Source organism: Marmota flaviventris, chromosome 8 (assembly GCF_047511675.1).
Source record: "Marmota flaviventris isolate mMarFla1 chromosome 8, mMarFla1.hap1, whole genome shotgun sequence".
NCBI lineage: Eukaryota > Metazoa > Chordata > Mammalia > Rodentia > Sciuridae > Marmota > Marmota flaviventris.
The window spans coordinates 135,009,968-135,033,845 of NC_092505.1; the positions used below are offsets into that span (position 1 = coordinate 135,009,968).

Consider the following 23,878-nt stretch of genomic DNA (forward strand, 5'->3'; position numbering starts at 1 on the left):
AACAGCTGTCAGCCCTGTGCCAAAAGATGGCCCTGGGAGCTGCCAGTTCCTACCCACAGTCCAGGCTCCTGAGCCAGGGGAGCATGCCTGGTCTGAGAGCCTGGATCACCAGGGGGATGGAAGTGTCATCCCAGGGCGTGGGGTTCCAGATTGCCTTCAGAGCCGGGGTCCTACACAAAGTCTTTCAGAAGGGAACTGGCATTTGTTGGGCGTCTACTGTGCTAAGGTCTTCGCTGAACCCTTTTCCTATCCCTTCACCTGGACTTTAAGCACCTCTCAAAGAAAAGATCCTCAAAGCAAAAGAGGAAACCGTGGCGCAGGGAGGGAGGGGCTAGGCACGGCCTTCCAGAGGCATACAGTAGGCGCTCAAGTGTTAGTTTGCAGATTCCCACTGGGACCCTCTCCAAGCCCCGAGGGCTGGGGACTGGGGGTCTCCCCTATAAAGTATCCGGTGAGCAGAAGGCAACTTGGGTGCTACGGCATGCGTGCCGGAAACGCGTCCCAAGTTTTCCGCGCAGACACCCGGCGTGTAGCTGGCCCCAAGGCTGGGAGGGGCGTCCGCTTCCCCTCCCTCCGCACCCCTCCTCCTCTACCGGGCGGGGGTTCCGGGAACCGGCCGAGGCGGGGCAAGAAAGCGGGCCGCCGCGCTGGTCGCTGAGACTCTGGCAGCCCCACAACCCTGTGCTTCCGTCTGTCCATTAGTCCGTCTGTCCGTCCAACCATGGCTGCGCCGGTCTCGGCACGACCGACCCTGTTGCTGTTGCTGCTGCTGCTGTTATCGCCGCCTCCGGGTGGTGAGCCTGGGGGGAGGGGCGGTGTGTCCTGCCCAGGGACAGGGTCACTCACTTCCCTGTGCTGCTCCTAGGACAAGCCAGGCAGCACCAGCCTCACAGTGCTCCCCGCCTAATCCTAATACCCGCGAGGCGGTGCGCCAACTTTACGACGGACCTCTTCTCCACTCCAGCACTCCACCTCGCCTGAATTGATACTGCCTAGACCCCAGGCAACTGCCACCTTTGTTCTGTCCTGGCATGGTGACGAGGGTTCAGCCTTCCTCTGATGTTCTAGGGGATTGGGTCCCCAGAGGCTGGAGTAGGATTCCCTTGCCTGGCATTGACCAGGCATAGCAGCAAGGAGGCGGGGCCCCTCCCTCAGAGGCTGTCCCTCTCAGCCTCTGTTTCATGATTGGGGACCCCCCCTACCCCGTCTCCCCTCCCCTCGCCTACCCCCTTCTCCACGCCCCTCTCGCCTCCTTGGCCCTTGTGTTCCTGCAGGCGCTGGAAGAGACACCACCACCTTGTATGTGATTGTAGACTGATGACTCAGACTGGAGAGGGCAGGCTAGGGGCCTTTTAGGGATGGGAATTTAAAACAGTCTTCTGCCCATCCTTGAAGAGCCAAAGACACTTTGGGGCTGGTGATTTTCTGGAGGAGAAAGGCTTTGTTTCCTGAGGGCTAAGACAAAACTGGAGGACCTGGGGTGGAGAAATGAGAAGGGGGAGTTCTGTACTTAGAATGAGTAACCCCTAGAGTGAGCATGAGCCTGTGGGAGGGTCCCAGGCCCCATGTCTGGGGAGCCTTGAGCAGAGTGATTGTCAGAAGAGCATTTGTATCGTGGCCTGGGCCTGAAAGACTCACCAGTATGTGTCTTCAGCCTGACCTGGCCTGTAGCTCTTGCTGTAAAGGCCCAAGTAAAGGTGGATTCAACTTAGCTGCCACAGCTGGGCCATGCTAAGAATACCTGTTTTCAGGTGGCCACCTAGCTGAGCTGGGCCTGTCAGTGGTCCTAACCTCTGCTCTATAGCTTTGCCCAGAGAAGGGTTTTTCCTGGAATTGCCAAGAACAAAGTGCAGCCCCATGGCACTTTGTTTCTCAAGGAGTCACTCAGTGTCTCTGTCTTTAGGCTGCCCTCTTCATAGCCTCAGGGTGCATGATACACCAACTACTCTGGGTTTCGAGACACTGCCTGGGGGCTTGGCCAGTTTAGGATTGTGAAGTCTGAGGCCCACGTGCTGTGCCAGGATTGTTTCCAGGCTTACTTCAGGGATTATCATCAGACTTGTCCTCAGCCTACTGTAGTCATATGGGCCTTTCTGAACTGGGTGTTCCATTAGGGATCTGCCTTGGCAGAATCTAGTACTATTCCTCTGGCTTATGGGGTCTAAGTCTATGTTAAGGTAGCCTAAGGAAACACGAGAACATCTGACTGTAGCATCTTCCTGAAGGTTTGCAAACCTCAGAGGCCTGGGTCATTGGTTTTCTCAGCATGATATTGTATATTGAAGTTTGCAAGATTGTCACTAGGTTCCACCTCTGTGTCTGACAGTCCTTGAGAGAGCTCCAGGACTTCATATACTGTCACTGAGAACACAGATATTTCCTAGGCACCTGCTTTTATGGATATTTGTGATGGGTGTGACTGGCTGACTGAATTGGTCAGGAGTCAGCCTGCAGGCATTTGGGGGCTTGTGAAGGTCAGGCCCTTGCAGATGTGGTATTCAGTAAATTAAGCTGCTGTGGCTGAGTGATTTGGAGAGAAAATGAGGATTATAAACTGAATAGTCCAGTGTCTGGTCTCTGCAGGTGGTCAGGAGTATTACCATTAAACTGCGTACCTGCTGGTCTTGGCAGCTTCTGGAGGAGGTGGCTTGGAGTAAGGTCTGGAAGGATGAGTAGAGTTGAAGGTGGGAGATGAGAAACAGGCAGTGTGGCTAACCTGGAAAGTTGGAGTGATTTTTCAAGGCCCTTTGCAGTCTTCATCCTGCTTTGAGGACTCAGCCTGATCTTGAAGCAGTGGAAACCAGGGGAGGTCTGAGAGTGGGGAGAAGCCCAGTCAGACTCAAACTTGAAAATGTCACTCTTCATCAGAAGGCCAGCAGATTGGCAGGGGGAGAGAGTGAGATCAGTTAGGGCACTTCTGCTGAGGCCCAGGATAGAGGGCAAGGCTGGACAATTGGCCACTGACAAGTATGGTCCAGAGCATGCTTGTGCTTGGTGGCTGTGCTGGGGAAGTCTCTGTGCCTGTGGGTCAGAGGGAACAGGTGTGCCTGTGTCTTCTAGCCCACGGCGAGGTGTGCATGGCTGCTCCTGGAAGCAACCTATTCCCTGAGTCCTGTCCTGATTTCTGCTGTGGTTCCTGTTTCGACCAATACTGCTGTTCTGATGTGCTGAAGAAATTCGAGTGGAATGAAGAAATGTGTGCTGTACCTGAGACCAGGTTGGTACACTGGTGGATGATTGGAGCCTCATTGCCGCAGGAGAGTACTGCTCCTTAGGCCTGTCCACCCTCATAAGATGATGACTGGGCATTGGACCCCCTCCTCTGGGCTTGATTCACTAGACCTACACAATTTGTCCTTTGCTCTGCTCCCCCATCCTCAAGGGCACTGGTTTGCCCAGTCTTGGGCAGAGCAGGTTTCTTAGGCATGGGTCAGTGACCTCAGCTGGCTCTGTCCCTGTAGCTCACGCTGGGTGTGTACCTGTATCAACATGCCCTTAGGGTGGGCATCTGGGTGCCAGGTTGCATCAGGGGTCACTCCAGGGGAATTGGGCTGAGTGAAATAATCACACAAGAGACAGAAATATCTTTTTCTTTGGGGGTGCTGTGACAGCTCCTCTGACCTTAAGGGTCCGCAGAAAGAGAGAGAGAGAGAGTGAGCGAGCACATGCTTACCCCTTTTACTAAGGAGAAGCCATTCAAATGAGGCAAGGGGTCAGGTTTCAGGGGGCTGAGTCTACTTAATGATGTCTGCTGTCAGCAGGTTGACTGACATCTAGGTAGGACACACCCAAGGACAGAGTAAGAGAAAGGGACACACAAAAGGCGTTTCCATGGAACATTCTATTCAAAACAGGGCAAGGGGTAATATTATAAAGGAATAGGTGAGCATAGCTCCACCCTTGGGGATGTAGGAAGGCATGCCCATGCACGAAGACACAGTCACTCGCACCCTAAAAGATGGGGGCAGTCGTCTCCGTTACCCAGGCAACCAGATCTCAGAGTGACCTCTGACAATGCCACAATGCCACACCTGTCAGCAGGGGAGACAGACACAGTCACCAGCTAGTCGGCCTCCTACATCTGGGTGTAAGTGTACCCATAGTGTGTGCATGCACCTGGTTGTGTGTGTGCTTTGTGCAGGGCACAGGGTATGAGTGTTATGTCCTCCCAGCATGACCCATATTTACCCTGTATCTGGGGTGTAGATTTTGTCATGGCCTTATACCAAGGTATATCTCCCTTTGCCATATTCTGTGTTTTTTTCATGTTTGACCACAGATGTAGAGAGTTGAAGTGGTCATACTCCTCAGCTTATGTCAGGTGCTCATCACTGGTTTGGGCAAGACTAGCCCCTTTCTGCCCCCCCATCTTATATATTTACTTAAATCTTTCTGACCATTCTATTCCTCTCCTACTCCATAGGCAACCAGTCTGCTGAGCTTAAGGTATATCCTTTAAAAAAAAAAAAAAAAAAAAAAAAAAAAAAATATATATATATATATATATATATATATATATATATATAAAATTAGTTATAGGTGGACACAATATCTTTATTTATTTATTTTTATGTGGTGCTGAGGATCAAACCCAGTGCCTCACACGTGTAGCATTCTGCCACTGAGCTATAGCCCCAGCCCTAGTTATATCCTTTTAATTGTGTTCTTGCCAAGTCTATATTATGTTGTGGGCACATATGTAGGATTACAATGAACTCCCTTACTTTTTGCATTCTGTGTAGTGTTTGTATGTTTCTGTGTGCACATCTGGCCTGTGCCCACCAACTGTGTGATTCTCCATGGTGTGAGCCCAAAAGTGTTGCCATCATAGATGGTTGTGGTAGGTATCCTTATATAGTTCCTCCTTTCCTCTTTTTATGGAGCCTATAAGAATTACCTGAAAATATCTACTGGAGTACAATTGCTGGATCAGAGGGATGTCACTGAATTACTAAGGACTTCCCAGTGCTCTTGGGAGTGGCTGCATACTTCTCAGCCAAGGTTGAGGGTTCCCGATAGATAGATCATATTCTACCCTTTTACTTTCAGTTTTTGGGTATCTTTGTATTTCACAAATACCTTAATTTTAAAAATTGTTGTTGTTGTTGTTGTTTTATTTCTTCCCTTCCTTCCCTCACCCTGCCCCCCACCTCCTTCCTTTGTCTGTCTCACTATGTTGCCCAGGCAGGCTTCGAACTCCTGAACTCAACTAACTCTCCTGTCACAGCCTCCTGAGTAGCTGGGGACTACAAGTATGGGCACCTGGCCTATGATAATTAAAAAAAAAATAAATAAAAAAGCAGGAACATTTATTCCATTTAAGTGTAATGTATTGGCTGGAGGTGTAGCTCAGTGATAGAATGTATGCTTAGCAGGTGTGAGGTCCTGGGTTTAAACTCTGACACTATAAAAAAAAAAAAAAGATGCTAAGCCAGGCACTGTGGTGCACATCTTTAATCCCAGCGGCTAGGGAGCCCAAGGCAGGAGGATCATGAGTTCAAAGGCAGCCTCGGCAAAAGCAAGGTGCTAAGCAACTGAGTGAAACCTTGTCTGTAAAATATAAAATAGGACTGGGGATGTTGGTCAGTAGTCGAGTGCCCCTGAGTTCAATCCCTGATACCAAAAAAAAAAAAAAAAGGTGTTAAATGTAGTGAAGTTATTGATATTATAGAACTCTATTTGCTTCCTGAATAATGTCTTATAACCACTCAGTTTACATAATTCTCAACCCATCCCCCCAGATTGTTTTATATACTGTTACATTGTACACAATATACTCTGTGTATTATTGTATTATTTTATTGTACTGTTTATCTCTCTTGTTCTGTACTTCTGTACTTTCTTTTTTTTCTGTATTGTTTTTATGCCATTTTTCCCCACTATTTACTTCTTTTCTAACTGATGCCTTTAATCCCTTTTTCTTGCCTTATTGCACTGGCTAGTTGCAGATGTCTATGTCTTATTTCAAATTTTGAGGGAGAGCATTCAGTCTTTCACTTATGATATTACCTGTAGCTTTTTAATAGGTGCCCTTTATTGGGTTGAGGAAGTTCCCTGCTATTCCTGGTTTAATTGCAGTTTTTTTTTCTTTTTAGTTATAGATGGACACAATATATTTTTTGGGTAATATTATTTTTTAGTTGTAGTTGGACACAATACCATTATTTTATTTATTTATTTTTATGTGGTGCTAAGGATTGAACCCAGGGCCTTACATGTGCTAGGCAAGCACTGTACCGCTAAGCCACAACCCCAGTCCATGGACACAATATTTTTGTTTTATTCATTCATTTTTATGTGGTGCTACGCAAGCGCTCTACCACTGAGCCACAACCCCAGTCCTCACTTGTAGTTTTAATCTCGAAGGGCTATTTTTTTTTTTGTATCAGGAATTGAACCCAGGGTTGCTGAGCGACATCCCCACCCCTTTTAAAATATTTTGTTTAGAGACAAGGTCTCACTAAGTTGCTTAGGGCCTTGCTAAGTTGCTTAGACTGGCTTTGAACTTGTGATTCCTCTGCCTCAGCCTCCTGTGCCACTGGGATTACAGGTATGCGCTACTGTGCCCAGCAGGGTGTTGAATTTTGTCTAATGCTTTTTCTCTGTTGAGATTTTATGATTTTTCTGTTTTATTCTCTTAATATGATAAATTATGTTAATCTCATTCTAAAATAATATTTTATCTGAGCATGGAACTTAGTTTTATGGCTATCATTGAACTTAGGTTGATTGTATTTTTCTCTTGGCATATCGAAGGTTCTATTATACACAGTCTTTTAGTATCCATTATTTCTGTTCAGATAGGAGTAAAACAGTCAGTGTGTCCCTCATTTAAAATAAATCTGGCTAGGCAAGTACTCTGGCATGACCTCTACCCCTCAATAAAAATCTCTTCTGAGGACTTTTTAAGATTTTCTTCGGGGCTGGGGATGTGGCTCAAGCGGTAGCGCGCTTGCCTGGCATGCGTGCGGCCCGGGTTCGATCCTCAGCACCACATACAAACAAAGATGTTGTGTCCGCCGAAAACTGAAAAATAAATATTAAAAAAAAAAAATTCTCAAATATGTGGTGATTCTTAGCTGAAAGCTCATTTAAAAAAAATTCTTCTTTGATATTGTTCAGTTACATTATAATATATTTAGGTATGGGTTCCTTTTAACTTTTGGTGCTATGTATTTGTGAGCTTTTTAAATCTGTGGTTTAGTATCTCTCATTAGTTATGGAAAATTTTCTATCATTCTTTTTTTTTTTTTTTTTCTTTTTTGGAAGTACTAGGCTTGAAACTAGGGCTGAGCTATATTCTCAGTCCTTTTTATTTTTTTATTTTGAGACAGGTTCTTACTAAATTGCCCAGGCTGGCCTTGAACTTGTGATCTTCTGCCTTAGCCTCCTGACTAGCTGGGATTTCAGGCATGTGCCACTGCACCTGGCCGCCATTATTTCTTTAAATATTACTCCTTCCCCCGTCTTCTCCTTTTCTTCTGAAACTCTAATTAGATACATGCTACTCTTCTCCCTCCAGTGTCTGTTTTCTAGCTTCTCTTCCATATTTCGTCTCCTTGATGCTTCCTGAATAATGTCTTGTAACCACTCAGTTTACATAATTCTCAACCCATCCACCCAGATTGTTTTATATAATTTCATTGTACACAATATATTCTGTATATTATGCACAAGAAAGCACACAAATAAGTATACAAACCAGTAATTTGTCACAAAACTTACTACCAGCATATACCACCACCCAGAAGTGAACATATATCTGCAACTCAGAAGTCTGTTTGAGCCCACTCCCAATCAGTATCTCTCCCACCTCCTAAAAAGGTAACTATTATTCTAACTTTTACATAACTTTTTTCTTCTCTTTTCACTACTGGAAATTGAACCCAGGGCCTCACATATTCTAGGCAAATGCTCTACCATTGAGTTACACCACTAGTCCATTTTTTAGAGTTTTAAAAAATCCTTCTTGCCAGCATGGTGATGCATGCCTGTAATCCCAGTGACTGGGGAGGCTGAAGAAGGAGAATCATAAGTTCAAAGCCAGTATCAGCAACTTAACAAGACCCTGTCTCTAAATAAAAAATAAAAATGGGCTGGGGATGTGGCTCAGTGGTTAAGAACCCCTGGGTTCAATTTCTGGTACCAAAAAACAAAAAACAAAAAACTTTCCTTCCTTCCTTCCTTCCTTCCTTCCCTCCCTCCCTCCCTCCCTCCCTCCCTTGGTGTGCTTTCCCACTGAGCTACATCCGAAGCCCCCCCCCCCCCTTTTTTTTTGACACAGGTCTTGCTTAGTTGGTAAGGCTGAACTCAAACTGGCAGTCCTCCTGCCTTTGTCTCCCAAGTAGCAGGGACTATAGGCTACTGATTCTGGTAAACTTTTCTTTAGAGTTATAATGCTCAAGTATGCATCTCTAAATTCCATGATTCAGTTTTGTCTTTCTTCTTGAGGGGAGAATAGCTTCTTTGGAGCCTTGAAGAAACTTTTTTTTGTATGTTGGGGTTGAACCCAGGGTCTGTTCATGCTAAGCACATTTTCTACTACTGAGCTACCCTGCCAGACACCAAAACTTCCTTAGGTAATAGATAACATACACATAAAATTAGACAAATCTGAAGTATATAATTTTAGTGAATTATCACAAGATAAAGACTTACATTTGGAGGGAAGGGAAGACTAGAAGTTCATTGGACTAGACAAAGGAGAATGAAGGGAAGGGAGTGGAGATGGAAATAGGAAAGACAGTAGAATGAATTGGACTAACTTTCCTATGTTCATATATTAATACATGACCAGGGTTTACTCCACATCATGTTCAACCACAAAAATGGGATTCTAATTAGAGTAAGTTATACTCCATGTATGTTTAATATGCCAAAATACATTCTAGTGTCCTGTGTCTCTAAAAATAATTAAAAAAAAAAACACCTCACATTTATATAACCATAACCTATTCAGGCTAAGAATAGAGCATCATAGTACCCAGAAGCCCCTCACATTCCCTTTCATTTTACATCTCTTCTGTTTTCCCCAAAGCAGCTGTTTGCCAGCTTTCTCTTTCTCTCTCTCTCACATATGCATACAGGTATGCCTACATACAAAATCTATATATCATACATAGATTGCCTGTGGTTTGGTGTGTTTTCTTTCTGTTAATATTGTGGAGTTTGATACACATTGTGTTATTTCCTTGGTGTATGGTATTATAATATTCACCATAACTTATTTATTCATTCTAATGTTGATGAATATCTGGGTTATTTTTATTTTTTTGTCTATTATAAATGGTTGCTGCTATGACCTATAACTATTCTCTTTTTTTGGTATTGGGAGTTAAACCCAAGGGTACTCTACCACTGAACCATATCCCCAGCCCATTTAAAAATTTTTAAATTTTGAGATAGGGTCTTCCTAAATTTCACAGTCTGGTCTTAAACTTGACTTAGCCTCCTGAGTTGCTGGGATTATTGGTATGCACCACTGTTCCCAGCTCTGCTTTGAGCATTCTTTTTTTTTTTTTTTTAAGTTGTAGATGGACCCAATATCTTTATCTTATTTATTTACTTTTATGTGGTGCCAAGGATCGAACCCAGTGCCTCGTGCGTGAGAAGCAAATGCTCTACCACTGAGCCACAATCCCAGCCCCTGCTTTGAGCATTCTTGTACATATCTTTTGGTACCCTTGTTTATGCTTTTCTTTTCTTTCTTTCTTTCTTTTTTTTGGGTGGGGGGTTATTGTGACTAGGGGTTGAACTCAGAAGCCTTTAACCACTGAGGCATATCCTCAGGCTTTTTTTTTTTTTTTTTTTTTTTAGTTGTAGATGGACACAATACCTTTTTTAAAAATTATTTTTATGTGGTACTGAGGATCAAATTCAGTGTGTCACACATGCTAGGCAAGCAGTCTACCACTGGGCTATACTCCAGTCCCCTCAGCTCTTTTTTATGTTTTATTTTGAGACAGGATCTTGCTAAGTTGCTGAGGCTGGCCTAGAACTTGCAGTCCTTCTGCCTAAACCTCCTGAGTTGCTGGGATTACAGGTGTTCACCACTATGTTCAGTTTGTTTGTTTGTTTCTTTCTTTCTTGCTTGCTTTCTTTCTTTCCTTCCTTCTTTCTTTCTTTCTCTCTCTCTTTCTCTTTTTCTTTTTTCTCTCTCTCTGTTTCTCTCTTTCTCTCTTTATTTTTCTTTCTCTCTCTCTTTCTTCCTTCCTTCCTTCCTTCCTTTCATTGGGGATTGAACCTGGGGCACTTTACCACTGAGCTACATCTTCTTCCCTTTTTTAAAAAAATTTGTTTTGAGACATAGTCTCACTAAATTGCCCAGCCTGGTCTTAAACTTATGATTATTCTGCCTCAGCCTCCTGAGTCTTTGAGTATATGCCTAATAGTAGATTAAGAAGGAATCAAGTTTCATTTTCAAATATAGATATCCAGTTGAACCAGGACCATTTACTGAGAAAAGTGTTTTTTTTTTTTTAATCATTCTTCAGTGACAACTTTATTATCAACTTGAGTGTCTATATAGGCATGGATATGTTTCTAGGTTCTGTTCTGTTGCACTGGTCTATTTGTCTATCTTTGAACTAATAGAAGACTCACAATTACTGTAGTTTCATAGGAAGGCTTGATATTTTTCAATAGAGTCGTGGTTATTTTTGGCCTTTGTATTTCCATATAAATTTTAGAATTAAACTGGTGCAATGGTGCATACCTATAATCCCAGTGATTTGAGAGGCTGGAGGCAAGAGGGTTACAACTTTGAGGTCAGCCCGGGCAATTTATTGAGTCCCTGTCTGAAAAAAACAAAAAAACAAAGAGGGCTGGGATATATAGCTTGGTAGTACAGCACCCCTGGGATCAATTCTTAGCACTGTAAATTTTAGAATTAGTTTCGTAAAACCATCTTGGATTGTATTGACTCTATAGACTATTGTATTTATTGACTGTATATGATAGGCTGAGAATTTTCCAAAGTTTTTCTTTTCTTTCTTTCTTTTTCTTTTTTTCTTTTTCTTGCAGTGTTGGATATTGAATCCCAGGGCCTCGTGCATGCTGGGTAAGTGCTCTACCACTGAACTTACCCCTAGGCCCAAATTTTCCTAATCTTTATTATGATTAGTTTTTGCTAATTCCGTCTTTGATTCATTTTTTTCTTTTTGCATTTTACTATAAGCCATCAAGAAAAATTAAGCTGCTCCTTCAACGTTTGCTTAGAAATTTCTTTAGCCAAATATCCAATATATTTCCTATTTCCTGTTCTCAGGATCACTCACTTTTTTTTCTTTAGTCTTTGTAAGATCTTCTTTTCTTTAGTCTCACTGTGTTCTTTTTTTTTTTTTTTTTTTTTGTGGTGCAAGCGAGGCAAGCACTCTACCAACTGAGTTATATCCCCAGCCTTCACTGTAATATTAAACATGTTATCCTAATGTCAGTGTCTGATAACTTCAGTACTTAAAGTCCCTGTGGATGTTTTTATTGTCAGTTATTGCTGTTGTTTTTCTGTTCCTGTTGTTTAGTGTCTTAGTGATCCTGAAAAGTTTCGATTGTGTGCTTGATGGTACATTTGCAAAATTGATTATAGAAATTTGGAGCTCAGGACTCTCCAGGGACATTAGCACTCTAAGATCACTTTGGCCTGATTGCAGGGCTGAGATGATTAGAAGCTCCTTTCTTCTCAAGAAACAGCTTTTCAGGTCACAGTACAAGTGGATGAGTGTCATCAGGGCCTCCCACCCTTGTAACTCTCCTAGGAGAAGAAAGACCTTGGGTATGATGCATATTTATGATCTTTGTTACCAGCCTTACTGCCACTGGGTCCCAGCTGTGTATTCTCCATGTCATTACCCTCCAATGCTTTCAAACTGATTAATTAATTAATTATGCAGTGCTGAAGATCAAACCCAGGGCCTAGCTCATGCTAGGCAAATGTTCTGTCCTGGAGCTGGCACAGTGGCACATGCCTGTAATCCCAGGGGTTTGGGAGGCTGAGATAGGAGGATTGAGAGTTCAAAGACAGCTTCAGGAGTGGTGAGGTCCTCATCAACTCAGTGAGACCTGTCTCTAAATAAAATACAAAATAGGAGATGTGGCTCAGTGGTCCAGTGCCCCTGTGTTTAATGCCTGGTACAAAAAAAAAAAAAAAATTCTACACGGAGTTAATTTTCAGCTCCACACTGATTTTTTTTTTTTTTTTTTAAATATGAAAGTCACACTTTCAATATCAGGTGCCACTCATTGTACCTTGAGTGTGTCTTCTTGAAAAGAATATACAATTGTCAAATAATCTTTTAAGAACTACACAAAATATGGACCACTTCACAAATTTTCATGTCATCCTTGTGCAGGGGCCAATGTAATCTTCTCTGTATTGTTCCAATTTTAGCATAAGTGCTGCTGAAGGGAGCAGCCCACAGTAATTTTGGGGGGTTGGGGTACTGGGGATTGAACCCAGAAGCATTTCACCACTGAGCCCTTTTATTTTTTTTTTTTTATTTTGAGACAGAGTTGCTTAGTTGCTAAGTTGCTTAGGGCCTAAGTTGCCAAGGCTGGTCTGGAACTTGTGATCTTCCTGCCTCAGCCTCCCAAGTTGCTGGGATTACTGGCATGCGCCACTGAGCCCAGCTGGAATTGGCTTTAAAATAATTCAGAAAAGGGGGACTGGGGCTGTAGCTCAGCAGTAGAGCATATGCCTAGCATGCACAAGGCCCTCAATTTGATCCCCAGTACTGCTGAAACATAACCTCCCCCCCCCCCAAAAAAAAAAAAAACAATTCCAGAATTACAAGAATTTCTCCTTAACTGTTAGCTTTCTTCATTAAAAATGAGGCCTTTAGACTTAAAATCAACATACTATAGTGATGCAGCCACGTCAATATTTATAGCAGCTCAATTCACAATAGCTAAACTATGGAACCAATCTAGATGTCCTTCAATAGATGACTAGATAAAGAAAATGTGGTATATATATATTCAATTGAATATTACTCAGCTTTAAAGAAGAATGAAATTATGGCATTTGTTGATAAATGGATGGAGTTGGAGAATCATGCTAAACAAAATAAACCAATCCCCAAAACCAGAGGCTGAATGTGTTCTCTAATATGTGGTTGCTAATTCACAATAAATGGGGGCACTAGAGAAGTAGAGTTACCTTAGATTAGGTGGAGGGAAGTGAAGGGAGGGAAGGAGTGGGGAGGTAGGGATAGGAAGGATAGTAGAACGAAACAGACATTATTGCTTTATGTATATATGTGACTGCATGACCAATGTGATTCCACAACATATACACTCAGAAAAAGGAGAAATTATATCCCAGCTATGTATAATATATAAAAGTGCACAAATTCAGTCTACTGTCATGTATAACTAATTAAAACAAATTAAAAAAATTTAAAAATGAGGCCTTTATATTTTTATTTATTTATTTATTTATTTTATTTTAGGTGCACTTAACCACTGAGCACAACCACAGTCCTTTTAATTTTTTTATGTTGAGAACAAGGTCTTACTAAGTTGGTTAGGGCCTCACTAAGTTGCTGAGACTGGCTTTGAACTTGCAATCCTCCTGCCTCAGTCTCTCAAGTTGCTGGGATCGCAGGCATGCTCTACAGTCAGGCTAAAATGAGTTCTTTAAAAAGAAATATGACTACCATATCAGTGATATATTTGGCGTAATTAACAGTAACTCTGTAGCTTTCAATATTAGTGTGTGATCAGTTACTTCCCCTATCTTCCAGAATGCCTTTCCAGAGGTGGTTGGTTAAAGTCAGAATCCAGACAAAATTATTTTATTAATTAATTTATTTTTACAGTGCTGGGAATTGCATCGAGCCTTATATATACTAGGTGTGTGCTTTTTACCTCAGCCTTAGGTTACCATTTTTAATGTATCTATTGTACCTATGATTTTCCCTTTTTATTCTACTTTTTTCCCTCTGTTTTGTATCTTTTTCTTTTCCTTACTTAGTCTTGCTAGAGGTCCTTCAGCTTTGGATTTATCTTCTCTATTATTTTCTGTGGCTGTTATTTACTGTTTGGTTTCTTCTTTGTTTTTCGGGGGGGGGGGTTTCTCTATTACTTTCATTTTTTTTAATGGTACTGGAAATTAAACCCAGGGGTGCTCTACCTTTGAATTATACTCCCAGCTCTTTTAAGTTTTATATTTGCAGAGAGATTCTTGCTAAGTTATACATGTCTGACTCCAATTTTTTATTATTCTGCCTCAGCCTCTTGAAGTAGCTGGAATTACAGGCATGTACCACTGTGCCATACTGTGTTGCTTTCACTTTTATCTTCTTGAGTTCAATAGTCTTATATATTTTTTTAAATTTTGGTATTGGAGATTGAACCCAGGGGTACTTTACCAGTAAGCTACACCCCCTTTATTTTTATTTTTTTTTATTTTGAGACAGCATCTTGCTAAGTTGCTTAGGGCCTTGCTAAATTGTTGCTGCTGGCCTTGAACTTGTGATCTTTCTGCTTTGGCCTCCCAGGTCAATGGGATTATAGGTGTGCACCACCATGGCCAGCCAATCTTGTTTATTTTTAACCTTTTTTCTTTCCTGATAAATTCTACTAAAAGTATAAATTTCCCTTCAAGAACTACTTAGGCTATATTTCATGAATTTTGATCTGTACTATTTTTTTTATAATTTTTTATCTATATATTTGTTAATTTCCTTCATGATTTCTTATTTAACATACTATAATTCACAAGTTTTTTAAAAATTTGTCTTTTTGAATCATGTTAATTAAGTATGTGGGGTGTGTGTGTGTGTGTGTGTGTGTGTGTGTGTGTTTTGTTTTTTAAGCACTTCTTTTATTTATTTATTTGTTTATTTGGTACCAGGGATTGAACTCAGGGGCACTCAACCCCACTGAGCCACATCCGCAGCCCTATTTTGAGACAGGGCTACTTAGTGCCTCCCTGTTACTGAGGCTAGCTTTGAATTCAATCCTCCTGCCTCAGCCTATTGATATACTGGGATTACAGGTGTGCACTACTGGGCCCAGCCCTTTTTTGTATTTTTAACTTTGTGACAGCATAGTCTCCTGTTATTGGTTTGTAACCTTACCCTATGTGGTTAGAAAAGATATGTTGTATATCTGTCTTTTGAGAACTACTGAGACTTATTTTGTAACATTACATGTGGTGTGTCCTGGATACTGTCCCTGGTGCACCTGAGAAGAATGTGTGACATTGCAGTGTGAGATTTGGTGTGTGTAATAGCTCTTCTGGAAACCTTGAAAACTACCAGTACATGATAGCTTTGATTCATGTTATGTTTATGCCATAAGATAGTGTGTTTGTTCCTGGTATGCAGGTGGGGTTCAAGTGGGTTTCTCATGAGCTTCCTTCTTTGCAGTGCACCCATCCACACGGAGCCACTGGAGCAGCTGGGCTCAGCGCTGAGGTTTGGATCTGGCTTTGACAGCGACCCCATGTCAGGGTAAATAAAACTGTGATGCGGCTTCCTGGTAGAAGTGACAAGTGGGCTTGGTGAGACCTGTAGGGGCGGGATGGTGCAGAGTCAATGCAGTGGGGCCCCAAGGAAGTTGTCATCATGTCTGACCATCAGAACTTTTATTTACCTTTTTTGTACCAGGGATTGAACCCAGGGGCACTTAACCAAGGAGCCACATCCCTAGCCCTTTTTAATTTTTGATTGAGAGTGAGAGAGTCTCACTAAGTTGCTTAAGGCATATATATATATATATATATATATATATATATATATATGTATTGCTGAAGCTGGCTTTGAATTTGTGATCCTCCTGCCTCAGCCTCCTGTGTCACTGGAATCATAAGTGCACACCACCGTGCCTGGCCAACAGGACCTTTAACTTTTATGTTGGAGAATTGTCTTCCTTAATGTGTTGGGGTGGGGGGCAGCTGTGATGGGGTGGGGCAGCGGTGACTGATAGGCTTAGGTGATAGAGGAGGAAGTGACAGGTGGTGAGGGCAGCAGTGATAAAATGTGAGGTAATGATGGTTGTTTTAGTCAGCTTTTTTTTTGTTGCTGTAATTAAAGGACCTGACCAGCACAACTGTAGAGGAGAAAAGATTTATTTGAGGGCTTATGGTTTCAGAGGTCTCAGTCCATAGAAGTCCAGCACCTTTCCTTGGGGTTCCAGATGAGGCTGAATATCATGGTAGAAGAGTGTGGCAGAGGGAAGTAGCTCACATTATCAGAAAGTAGAGAGAGACTCCACTCTCCAGATAAAATATATACCCCAAAGCCATGCCCCAATTCCCACCTCCTCTAGCCACACTCTACCACTTCAGTTATCACTCAGTTCATCCTTATCAGGGGATTAAATAACTGATTGGATTAAGATTTACAGCCCAATCATTTCTCCTCTGAACCTTCTTGCGTTGTCTCACACGTGAACTTTTGGGGGACACCTCACAGCCAAACCACAACAATGGTGATGGTCATGGGGGCAGTGGTGATCAGATGAGGCGATGGTCAATGGTGGCAGTCATGGTGGTGGGGTAATGATGGCTATGATAGGGGCAATGGTAGGGGCAGTGAGTGTGGTGATAGGGTGATAACGGTGGGGCAGAGGTGCTGGGAGAGCAGATGCCATGGTTATTGTATCAGAGTTTATGGATCATAGTCACTAGTCACTGTGTTGAGACCCTCATCTCAGGGGACCTAGAAGCAACCCTGTTCCCCAAACTCCAGTCCCCTTGACCAGGCTCCTGCCCTGTCTTGTCACCACCATTACAGGTGTTGAAATGCATGTTTGTGTGGGTAGAGTGAGCATGCAGCCACGTGTGCATGTGTTTTCTGAAGGGAGTCTGTTTCCTGAGCTGTCTCCTGCCCTGATGTGTCTGTAAGTTCCTTTCAGCAGAAGGGGCCCACTCAGGCCTAGTTGCCCCTTTGTTTTCCTTCCCTCCTTCCTTCCTTCCCTCTTTTGTAGTCCTGGGGACTGGTTGTTCTTTTGGCAGGACAGGTACTGAGACCTCAATGAGCTCTTCCACATCCAGGGAGAGCCTTCATGCAGGAACATGGGCTTTCAGGTGGCCCCATAGGATATTCTGATACCCAGCTATTGTAGACCTGGGGGCAGCCAAGACTGAGCCTCAACTTGAGTATAGTGGGTACTATAGAAGGTTGTGTGCAGTGCTGGGGTCTATGTGGTATTTTAGGAAGAGGACCACTCTGGCTTCTCTAGAGGATGAAAAGAGCAGATGGAGTGGGTATGGCAGACAGCCAGTGGAAGTAGCTGTGGCCCGCTGGCCAGAGGTGTTGGAGGTGAGCGGGGAGACAGTACTTGAGGGGAAGGATAGGGGGAGGGGGAAGATGGAGTCTGGCCTTTAGCAGCTGCCAGCCAGCAAGACACAAGAGGGTGGACAGACATAGGGGCTGCCCTGGTCTCTTCTTTGGAGACCGGGCTGGGCATCCATCCCTGTGTGGGGATACAGGACATATGCAGGATAAGTCCTACTCATGGGTTTGGGGTGAAAGACTCATCCCAGATCCTTTGGGTGAGAAGAGTGAGAAAAATGTTGAGGATTGAATCTGAGGGTCAGTGGTGTTTGAGAAATGGCAGCAGGAGGAGATGAGAGAAAGGGTTCAGAGAGGGGATAGAACATCAGGAAGTTCAGGAAGGTAGTATTGTAAACTGCACTGTGAGTTGGGGACATCACCTTGCAGAGGCATGGTGCCCTTGGCAAAAGCTGTTCAGTGGAGTAGATTGAGAATTGAGTTGAAAGTGTGTACAGTGAGACAGCTCCCTGGAGAGACTTGGCAGTGAACAGAGGAGTGAGATAGGAATTGGAGGAGGAATTAGTGTGCAGGACTTTATTGGCAGTGGTGGAGACTTGAGCTGTGAGAGTACAGAGGTGATGACATAGAATAAGGAGTCTTTTTCTTTTTCTTTTTTTTGATACTGGGGATTGAACTCAGGGGCACTTGACCACTGAGCCACATCCCCAGCCCTATTTTGTATTTTATTTAAAGACAGGGTCTCACCGAGTTGCTTAGTGCCTTGCTTTTTGCTGAGGCTGGTTTTGGACTTGTGATCCTCCTGCCTCAGCCTCCTGAGCTGCTGGGATTACAGGCATGTGCCACCATGCCCTGCTATCCATGATACTTTTGTGAACACCCTCAGGTGGTTGCCTTTCCAAGTCCCTAGGAGACACCCTTTCTGCTGGGTATTCCTGTGTACCATCCTTGGCTGAGGGCTCTGTTTGCCTACTAGAGGGTTGGTTCTTTGGTGGAGGTCCAGCTCCTGCTGCCCTGGCTGTGGCCAGGATCTTGGGAGAAGCCTAGAAGAGGAAAGGCCCTGTGGGCCAGAGGTCTGCACCAGTTCTGCCCCCATTTTCTCTTATCAGCTTTCCTCTTTTCCTCATCTTGAGCCCTCTCCTTTGGCTCTCATCTCTGGGTTACTTCTTGGGTTCCCGAGGAATGAGGCACCAGGTTCTTAGAGCACAGGGACCTGGAAGAGCCCAGACCTGCCTCACCTTGAGACATCACACCCTGCTTGGGTTGTGTCTTCCTTCAACGTGGACCTTGGCTTCCCATAGTATGGCCGTGTGGCCTGTTGGCTTTATGTCAGCCCAGGTCTTCTCTACCTTGCTTTGGCAAGTGACTCTTGCCCTGCCCTGTTGAATGGTTGGTGGCCTGCATCGACTTGGTGTGTTTCCTCTTTAGAGTTTTGTTGGTCCCTCTATCACTGTTTTTTTGGATCCTGATTTCATTGTCCTGTCCCAGCTCCTTGCCACTCACAGGACTATTGGACTTGACTGGTATGTTTTCAAGGACCTGAGTAGTAGAATCTCTGGTCATAGTAACTGGGGGGCCAGTCACTATTGACCCTCTGCCCTGACTCTGCTGTGACGATGAGCAGGAAAGACAGGTCCATGAGGTGAGATGTGAGAGCATCATGAACCTGGGATGTCTTCCTGTCCTCAAAGTGTTCTTTCTGTGGTTCTTGGGCCCACACACTGCGTTATAGACTGTCTGGTGTCTTGCCAGTATCATGGGTTGTCTTAGTCCAGAGACAGCTCTTTTATTGTCTAAACACTGGGCATCTTCCACCTCCTGGAGGCCCTCAAGCCCCAACCCTCAAGCTGTTCGCTCCATTGGTCTCCTGCTTAGGCTGACTCTGCCTTCTGAACTTGATCTTCAGACTCCTTGATTTTGGCTTGACCCCTTTTGGGGACGCCCCTTCCTTCCTATTGGTGGTGTAGTTCCATTAATTCTGAAACCTGATGTGGCCATGGTCCTCTGCCACATTCTGCAACCGCTCTTGAGTGTTGCTTGGTTTCCTCAGAGCATCAGGCCTGACAGTCCTGCCAGGGGCTGCCCTTGGGGTCCCTGAGTGAATTTAATAATTCATTTATTAGGAACCTGCTATGTTTTAGGCCCTGGAAATATAGTAATTGCCTAAGGCAGGCGTAAGATGCAGTTTATCAAGTGCTCACACAAAGGAATTATTATTATTATTATTTTTGGTGGGGAGGTGGTTTACCAAGGACTGAACTCAGGGGCACTGGACCACTGAGTTATATCCCCACCCCTATTTTGTATTTTATTTAGAGACAAGGTCTTGCTGAGTTACTTAGTGTCTTGCTTTTGCTAAGGCTGGCTTTGAACTCATGATCTTCCTGCCTCAGCCTCCCTAGCTGCTGGGATTACAGGCATGCACCACTGCGCCCAGCACAAAGGAACTCTTGTTTACATATTGAGGTAGAAAGGAACTTAATTCTGTAAAAGCATTTGTCAAGAAGCCTGACCTCATCTGTAGGGAGCTGATGCTTTGAACTGAGGTTTGAAGAGCGAGAAGGAATTAATTATGTAGGAGTGAGGATGGGGGGAAGAAAAGCACCCACCAGGCAGAAGGACCTGCTTGTGCAAAGGCCCTGAGGTAGGATACAGCATAGTACTTTCAAAAACTGAAAGGTTCATGTGACTGGAGCACAGACAAGGAGGGAGTGTGAGAGTCCCAGATCATGACAGATTTTGTAGATCTAACAGGGAGTTTTATTTAAATTTTTAGTTAAAAATTGGAAATTTCTTTATTTTAAGTTTATGTCTAGTTAGACAAACTCCAGACTTTTTTCTTCTTTAATTGTCAACTATAATATACATACAGAAAACTACACATATACCCACAATTTAGCAAGTACTTTACTTATAAAGCAAATTATTGTTTCCAACAGCTAGAAGAGTCATAGTGTACATTTCAGCAGGGGGTGCCATGGTCAGACCTGGTAGGATGGTGCAGTGGGGTGGCAACTGCATCTTAGTAAGGCCAAATAGAAGCTTGGAGAGTATGCTGGTAGAAGAGGAGAAGCAAAAGGGACCTGCTGGAAGTATCATGTTTGTCATCCAGGGCCCTAGGGTTGTGCTGGAGGGGGTAGGTGGATGAAGGTGCTCATCTGGGAGAATGGCTGCAACAGAGTAGGCAGTAGGGTGGTGAGGAGCTAGAGGTGAGCTTGTGTGTTGTTCAGGCATGCCCAGGCTGGGGCATCTCTCAGATCCCCCAGTGGAGCTATTCTGGGTAGCAGACAGCTGAGGCAAGTGAGGATCAAAGGCGGCTCTGGAAAGGCTCCCAGTGCCTTGGCTTCTCCTTCTCCCCCTTAGTCCCCTCCTGGCTGCTGGCACCTGGGCCATGACTGTGTCTTTAAGAGGGTGGCTCCAGGGCCTCTTGTGTCTGTCCTTCCTGCCGCTGACGTCAGGGATGGGCAGGACTGAGGAGGCGATTTGCTTTTCTTTTCCTTGAAAGGGGAGGAGATTGAAACTGAGTGGCCTCTCTTGAAAAGGGGAAATTCCAGGCATGCAGGAGGCCCTAGGGTGAAGGCGGAGGCTAACATGGGGTGAGCTTGGGCGCCATTCTTTAGAGACTGAGACAGGAAACAGAGCTTGCTCCAGAACTGACGCTGGCTCTGCCTGGGCATGTCATTGATTGTGTATGAATGTGGGTTCCTACATTCCTGCCTCTAGTTGGGCAGGGAGACAGCTATGGTCTGATGGTCCTGTCTTAAGGGCTTGTACTGGCCACTTGATGGTGATGGCTCCCATCCTGGGAGCTTGCCTGGGTGCTTTTGAGCCTAGAGTGTGCAGAGCCTTTTCTTTGGCTGGGGAGCCCAGCCATACTGAGAGTGTGTTGCTCCTCTGGGCTGTGAACTGGAAGCCCATGTTGGGGTAGGGTGGGACCCACACCCTCCCTGGCCTCCAAGGTGGCACATGCCCTGTAGCTAACAAAGCTATTTCCAACTTTGAATGTACGTGGTGCATTTATTTACCAAGCATTTACCTTCTATAAGAATACTTTGGGGCCCCTGGGAACATGGGAGGATAGTAAGGGGCCCTGTCTATCTTTGGAAGTCTGTTTTGGTGAACTTCCTACCCTGTTTTTTCACAGGGCAAGCCCTCATTCTGTGGACACCTGGGTTGGTCAGGGAAGTCTCTTACAGAGACCACTGCTCTGCCCACCCTGCCCCTCCAAATCATCCTGTCTACTTTTAGTTTTCTCATCTAGGAAGCAACCGTGCCACAGTACCTAGCTTGTGGCACGTTCCTGATAGCCATCTGCTTTGTGGTTGCAGGGGCGGGGGTGGTGATGGACAAGGTGTATATGCAGGAGGCTGAGGGTAAGGTGCAGAGGACCTGAGAGGGGAGCAGAGGACAGACCCTGGGCTAGGAGCTTTACAGAGCTCCTAGCTCACAAATAACCCCATTTTACATGTGAGGAAACTGACACTGAGACAGGTTCAACTACACAACTAGGAAGTTTCGGTATCTATATTGCTTAGAGTCTTTTTTGGTAAGAGGGATGTTCCTTGGAGCAGTTGAGGTATGGACTGCTTCTCCTGGGAGGGGGAGGGGCCTTGGGTCATGACCAGCTCTTTGGCAGGTTTGGAGCAACTGTAGCCATCGGCCTCACCATCTTTGTGCTCTCTGTTGTCACCATCATCGTCTGCTTCACCTGCTCCTGCTGCTGTTTGTACAAGATGTGCCGCCGACCACGTCGTAAGCATGCCCCACGCCCCACCCCTCATCCTACCGGGACCCTTCTTCTGTGCAGGTCCAGATTCCTGGATAGGCAAGGGCAGCTGACCAGAGCCCTACTTTGGCCAAGCTGGAGGGATGAGGGGCAAGCCAACCTCAAGACCTGGGGAACTGGAGTGTCTTAAATGGGATTCTCTTTGCAGCCGTTGTGACCACCACCACTGCCACCACTGTGGTGCATGCACCTTACCCTCAGCCTCCAAGTGTGCCCCCTAGCTATCCTGGACCAACATACCAGGGCTACCATCCCATGCCCCCGCAGCCAGGGATGCCAGCAGCACCCTACCCGACACAGTACCCACCACCCTATCCAGCCCAGCCCGTGGGCCCACCAGCCTACCATGAGACCTTAGCTGGTGAGTACCACTGCAAATTCTGTGACTCTGCCTGCCCCTCAGCTCATGCCTGTGCCCCCGTATCCCAGGGTATGTCATTGGATGTTTCTGTCCCTTTCTGCTAGCCAGCGCATTTGCATTACAGCCCACTGTGCCACAGCTAACTAATGTCCTCTTTACTTTCAGGAGGTGCAGCCATGCCATACCCTGCCAGCCAGCCTCCTTATAACCCGGCCTACATGGATCCCCCAAAGGCAGCCCCCTGAGTTTGCCTCTCTAGCTGCCACTTGATTATGTTGTGTGTGAGTGGTGTGCAGGCACAGTTCTTTACTGCCCTGTGTGTGGTGTGTGTGTCCTGTCTAGACACGTGGCTTCCTCTGATACTGACCAGGTAGGGAACAATCCTTGCCAGAGTAGGCTGGGACCAAACTTTTGCTTCCTCACTTGAAATCATGCTTCCTGAAATCTCAAGCATATTTAAAAAATGGGGTAGGTCTTTTCCAACTCACTCCAGGGTTACCAGGTTCAGTCTGTCACATTAGGATTGCAATTTTTATGGGCACCATGGGCCATGTATTCTGGTTTTAGGAATGGCCAGTTGCTGCTCAAAATCATGGCTTTTTCCTAGGGTTTGGGTTACCCTTTGCAGAGCCTGTGCTGTGAAGCAGGCAAGTAGACAAAGTATGGGATCTGGCTGAAGCTCAGTGCTTTGGGTAGGTGTCCCTGGAGTGGGTGCCATACTCAGTGGAGGTTGGTCGGCTCCTGATGTCAACACACCCCAGGCACAGTCCCATCTACCTGACAGCTCTCTATCTGGACTGTCCTTCCATCCTTCCTGCAGGGCCAGATGCACTCATGATTCCTACCACCAGTGGGGAAGCTGTCCCCCTTGCTGCCCGGCCCCTGCCACAGGTGGGCAAGGGGGCCTTTCCACCAACACACTCAGGTATCCTTCCTGCAGTGTTTTTTACTTTTAGCCAAATATTTTGCCTGTTTTCTGTTTTAAGATGTGTGATAGTTGATGTGAAGCTGAAATGTATGGAGAGAAACTGATCCACAACCTAACCTCTGATACTCTGTTTCCCCTGGTCCTAGCCTGATAGGAATATCCAACTCATATACCCCAATCTATAGTTGTCCTAGCAGTAGGGACACCAGGGCCAAGGGACCATCTGGACCAAAGGTGAGGGTGGGGGGCTTCGGTGGCAGCTCTGACCCAGATACAAATACCTCGGTGTACCCTGCCCCTGTTAATGTTTGACCAGGTCTGTTTTAGCTTTCAATCTGTTAATGTGTTTCTAAGAGTCTAGAGTCTGCACCCTTGTTTATAATAAAAACAAATATTCAGAGCTGCCATCTCCTTTTTTTTTTTTCAGAGCCTTAGTAACTGGGATTGAGCCTTAGGCTGAGTATTGTTTCCATTCACTATTTGGATATATGTATTTTTCCTACTTTTACTGGGCTCAAAGGTTTGCTTATTTTGTGAAGAGAGTAAGGGACAAGGACTGCTCCCCA

The 23,878-nt window shown here is 44.9% G+C and overlaps 1 protein-coding gene and 1 non-coding gene across 5 annotated transcripts; one reads left to right on the forward strand and one right to left on the reverse strand.

Moving 5' to 3' along the window:
* Positions 1–597: 597 nt before the first annotated feature.
* Shisa5 (shisa family member 5) lies at positions 598–23,712 on the forward strand. Of its 4 annotated transcripts, none has more exons than XM_027933951.2 (6): positions 598–794; positions 3,061–3,217; positions 15,369–15,452; positions 21,874–21,989; positions 22,172–22,384; positions 22,550–23,712. In XM_027933951.2, the coding sequence occupies exons 1-6, from the start codon at positions 722–724 to the stop codon at positions 22,627–22,629; spliced, it is 723 nt and encodes a 240-aa protein (XP_027789752.1). In that variant the 5' UTR covers positions 598–721; the 3' UTR covers positions 22,630–23,712. The 4 variants fall into 4 exon arrangements, with proteins under 4 accessions (XP_027789752.1, XP_071471856.1, XP_027789753.2 ...); XM_071615755.1 differs by lacking the exon at positions 598–794 and adding an exon at positions 11,023–11,059 and having other exon boundaries at positions 3,098–3,217; XM_027933952.2 differs by lacking the exons at positions 598–794; positions 3,061–3,217 and adding exons at positions 4,735–4,840; positions 11,023–11,059.
* Positions 12,303–12,409, reverse strand: LOC114091575 (U6 spliceosomal RNA). Its single transcript, XR_003582512.1, has one exon. It is a non-coding gene; the product is annotated as a U6 spliceosomal RNA (small nuclear RNA).
* Positions 23,713–23,878: the final 166 nt, after the last annotated feature.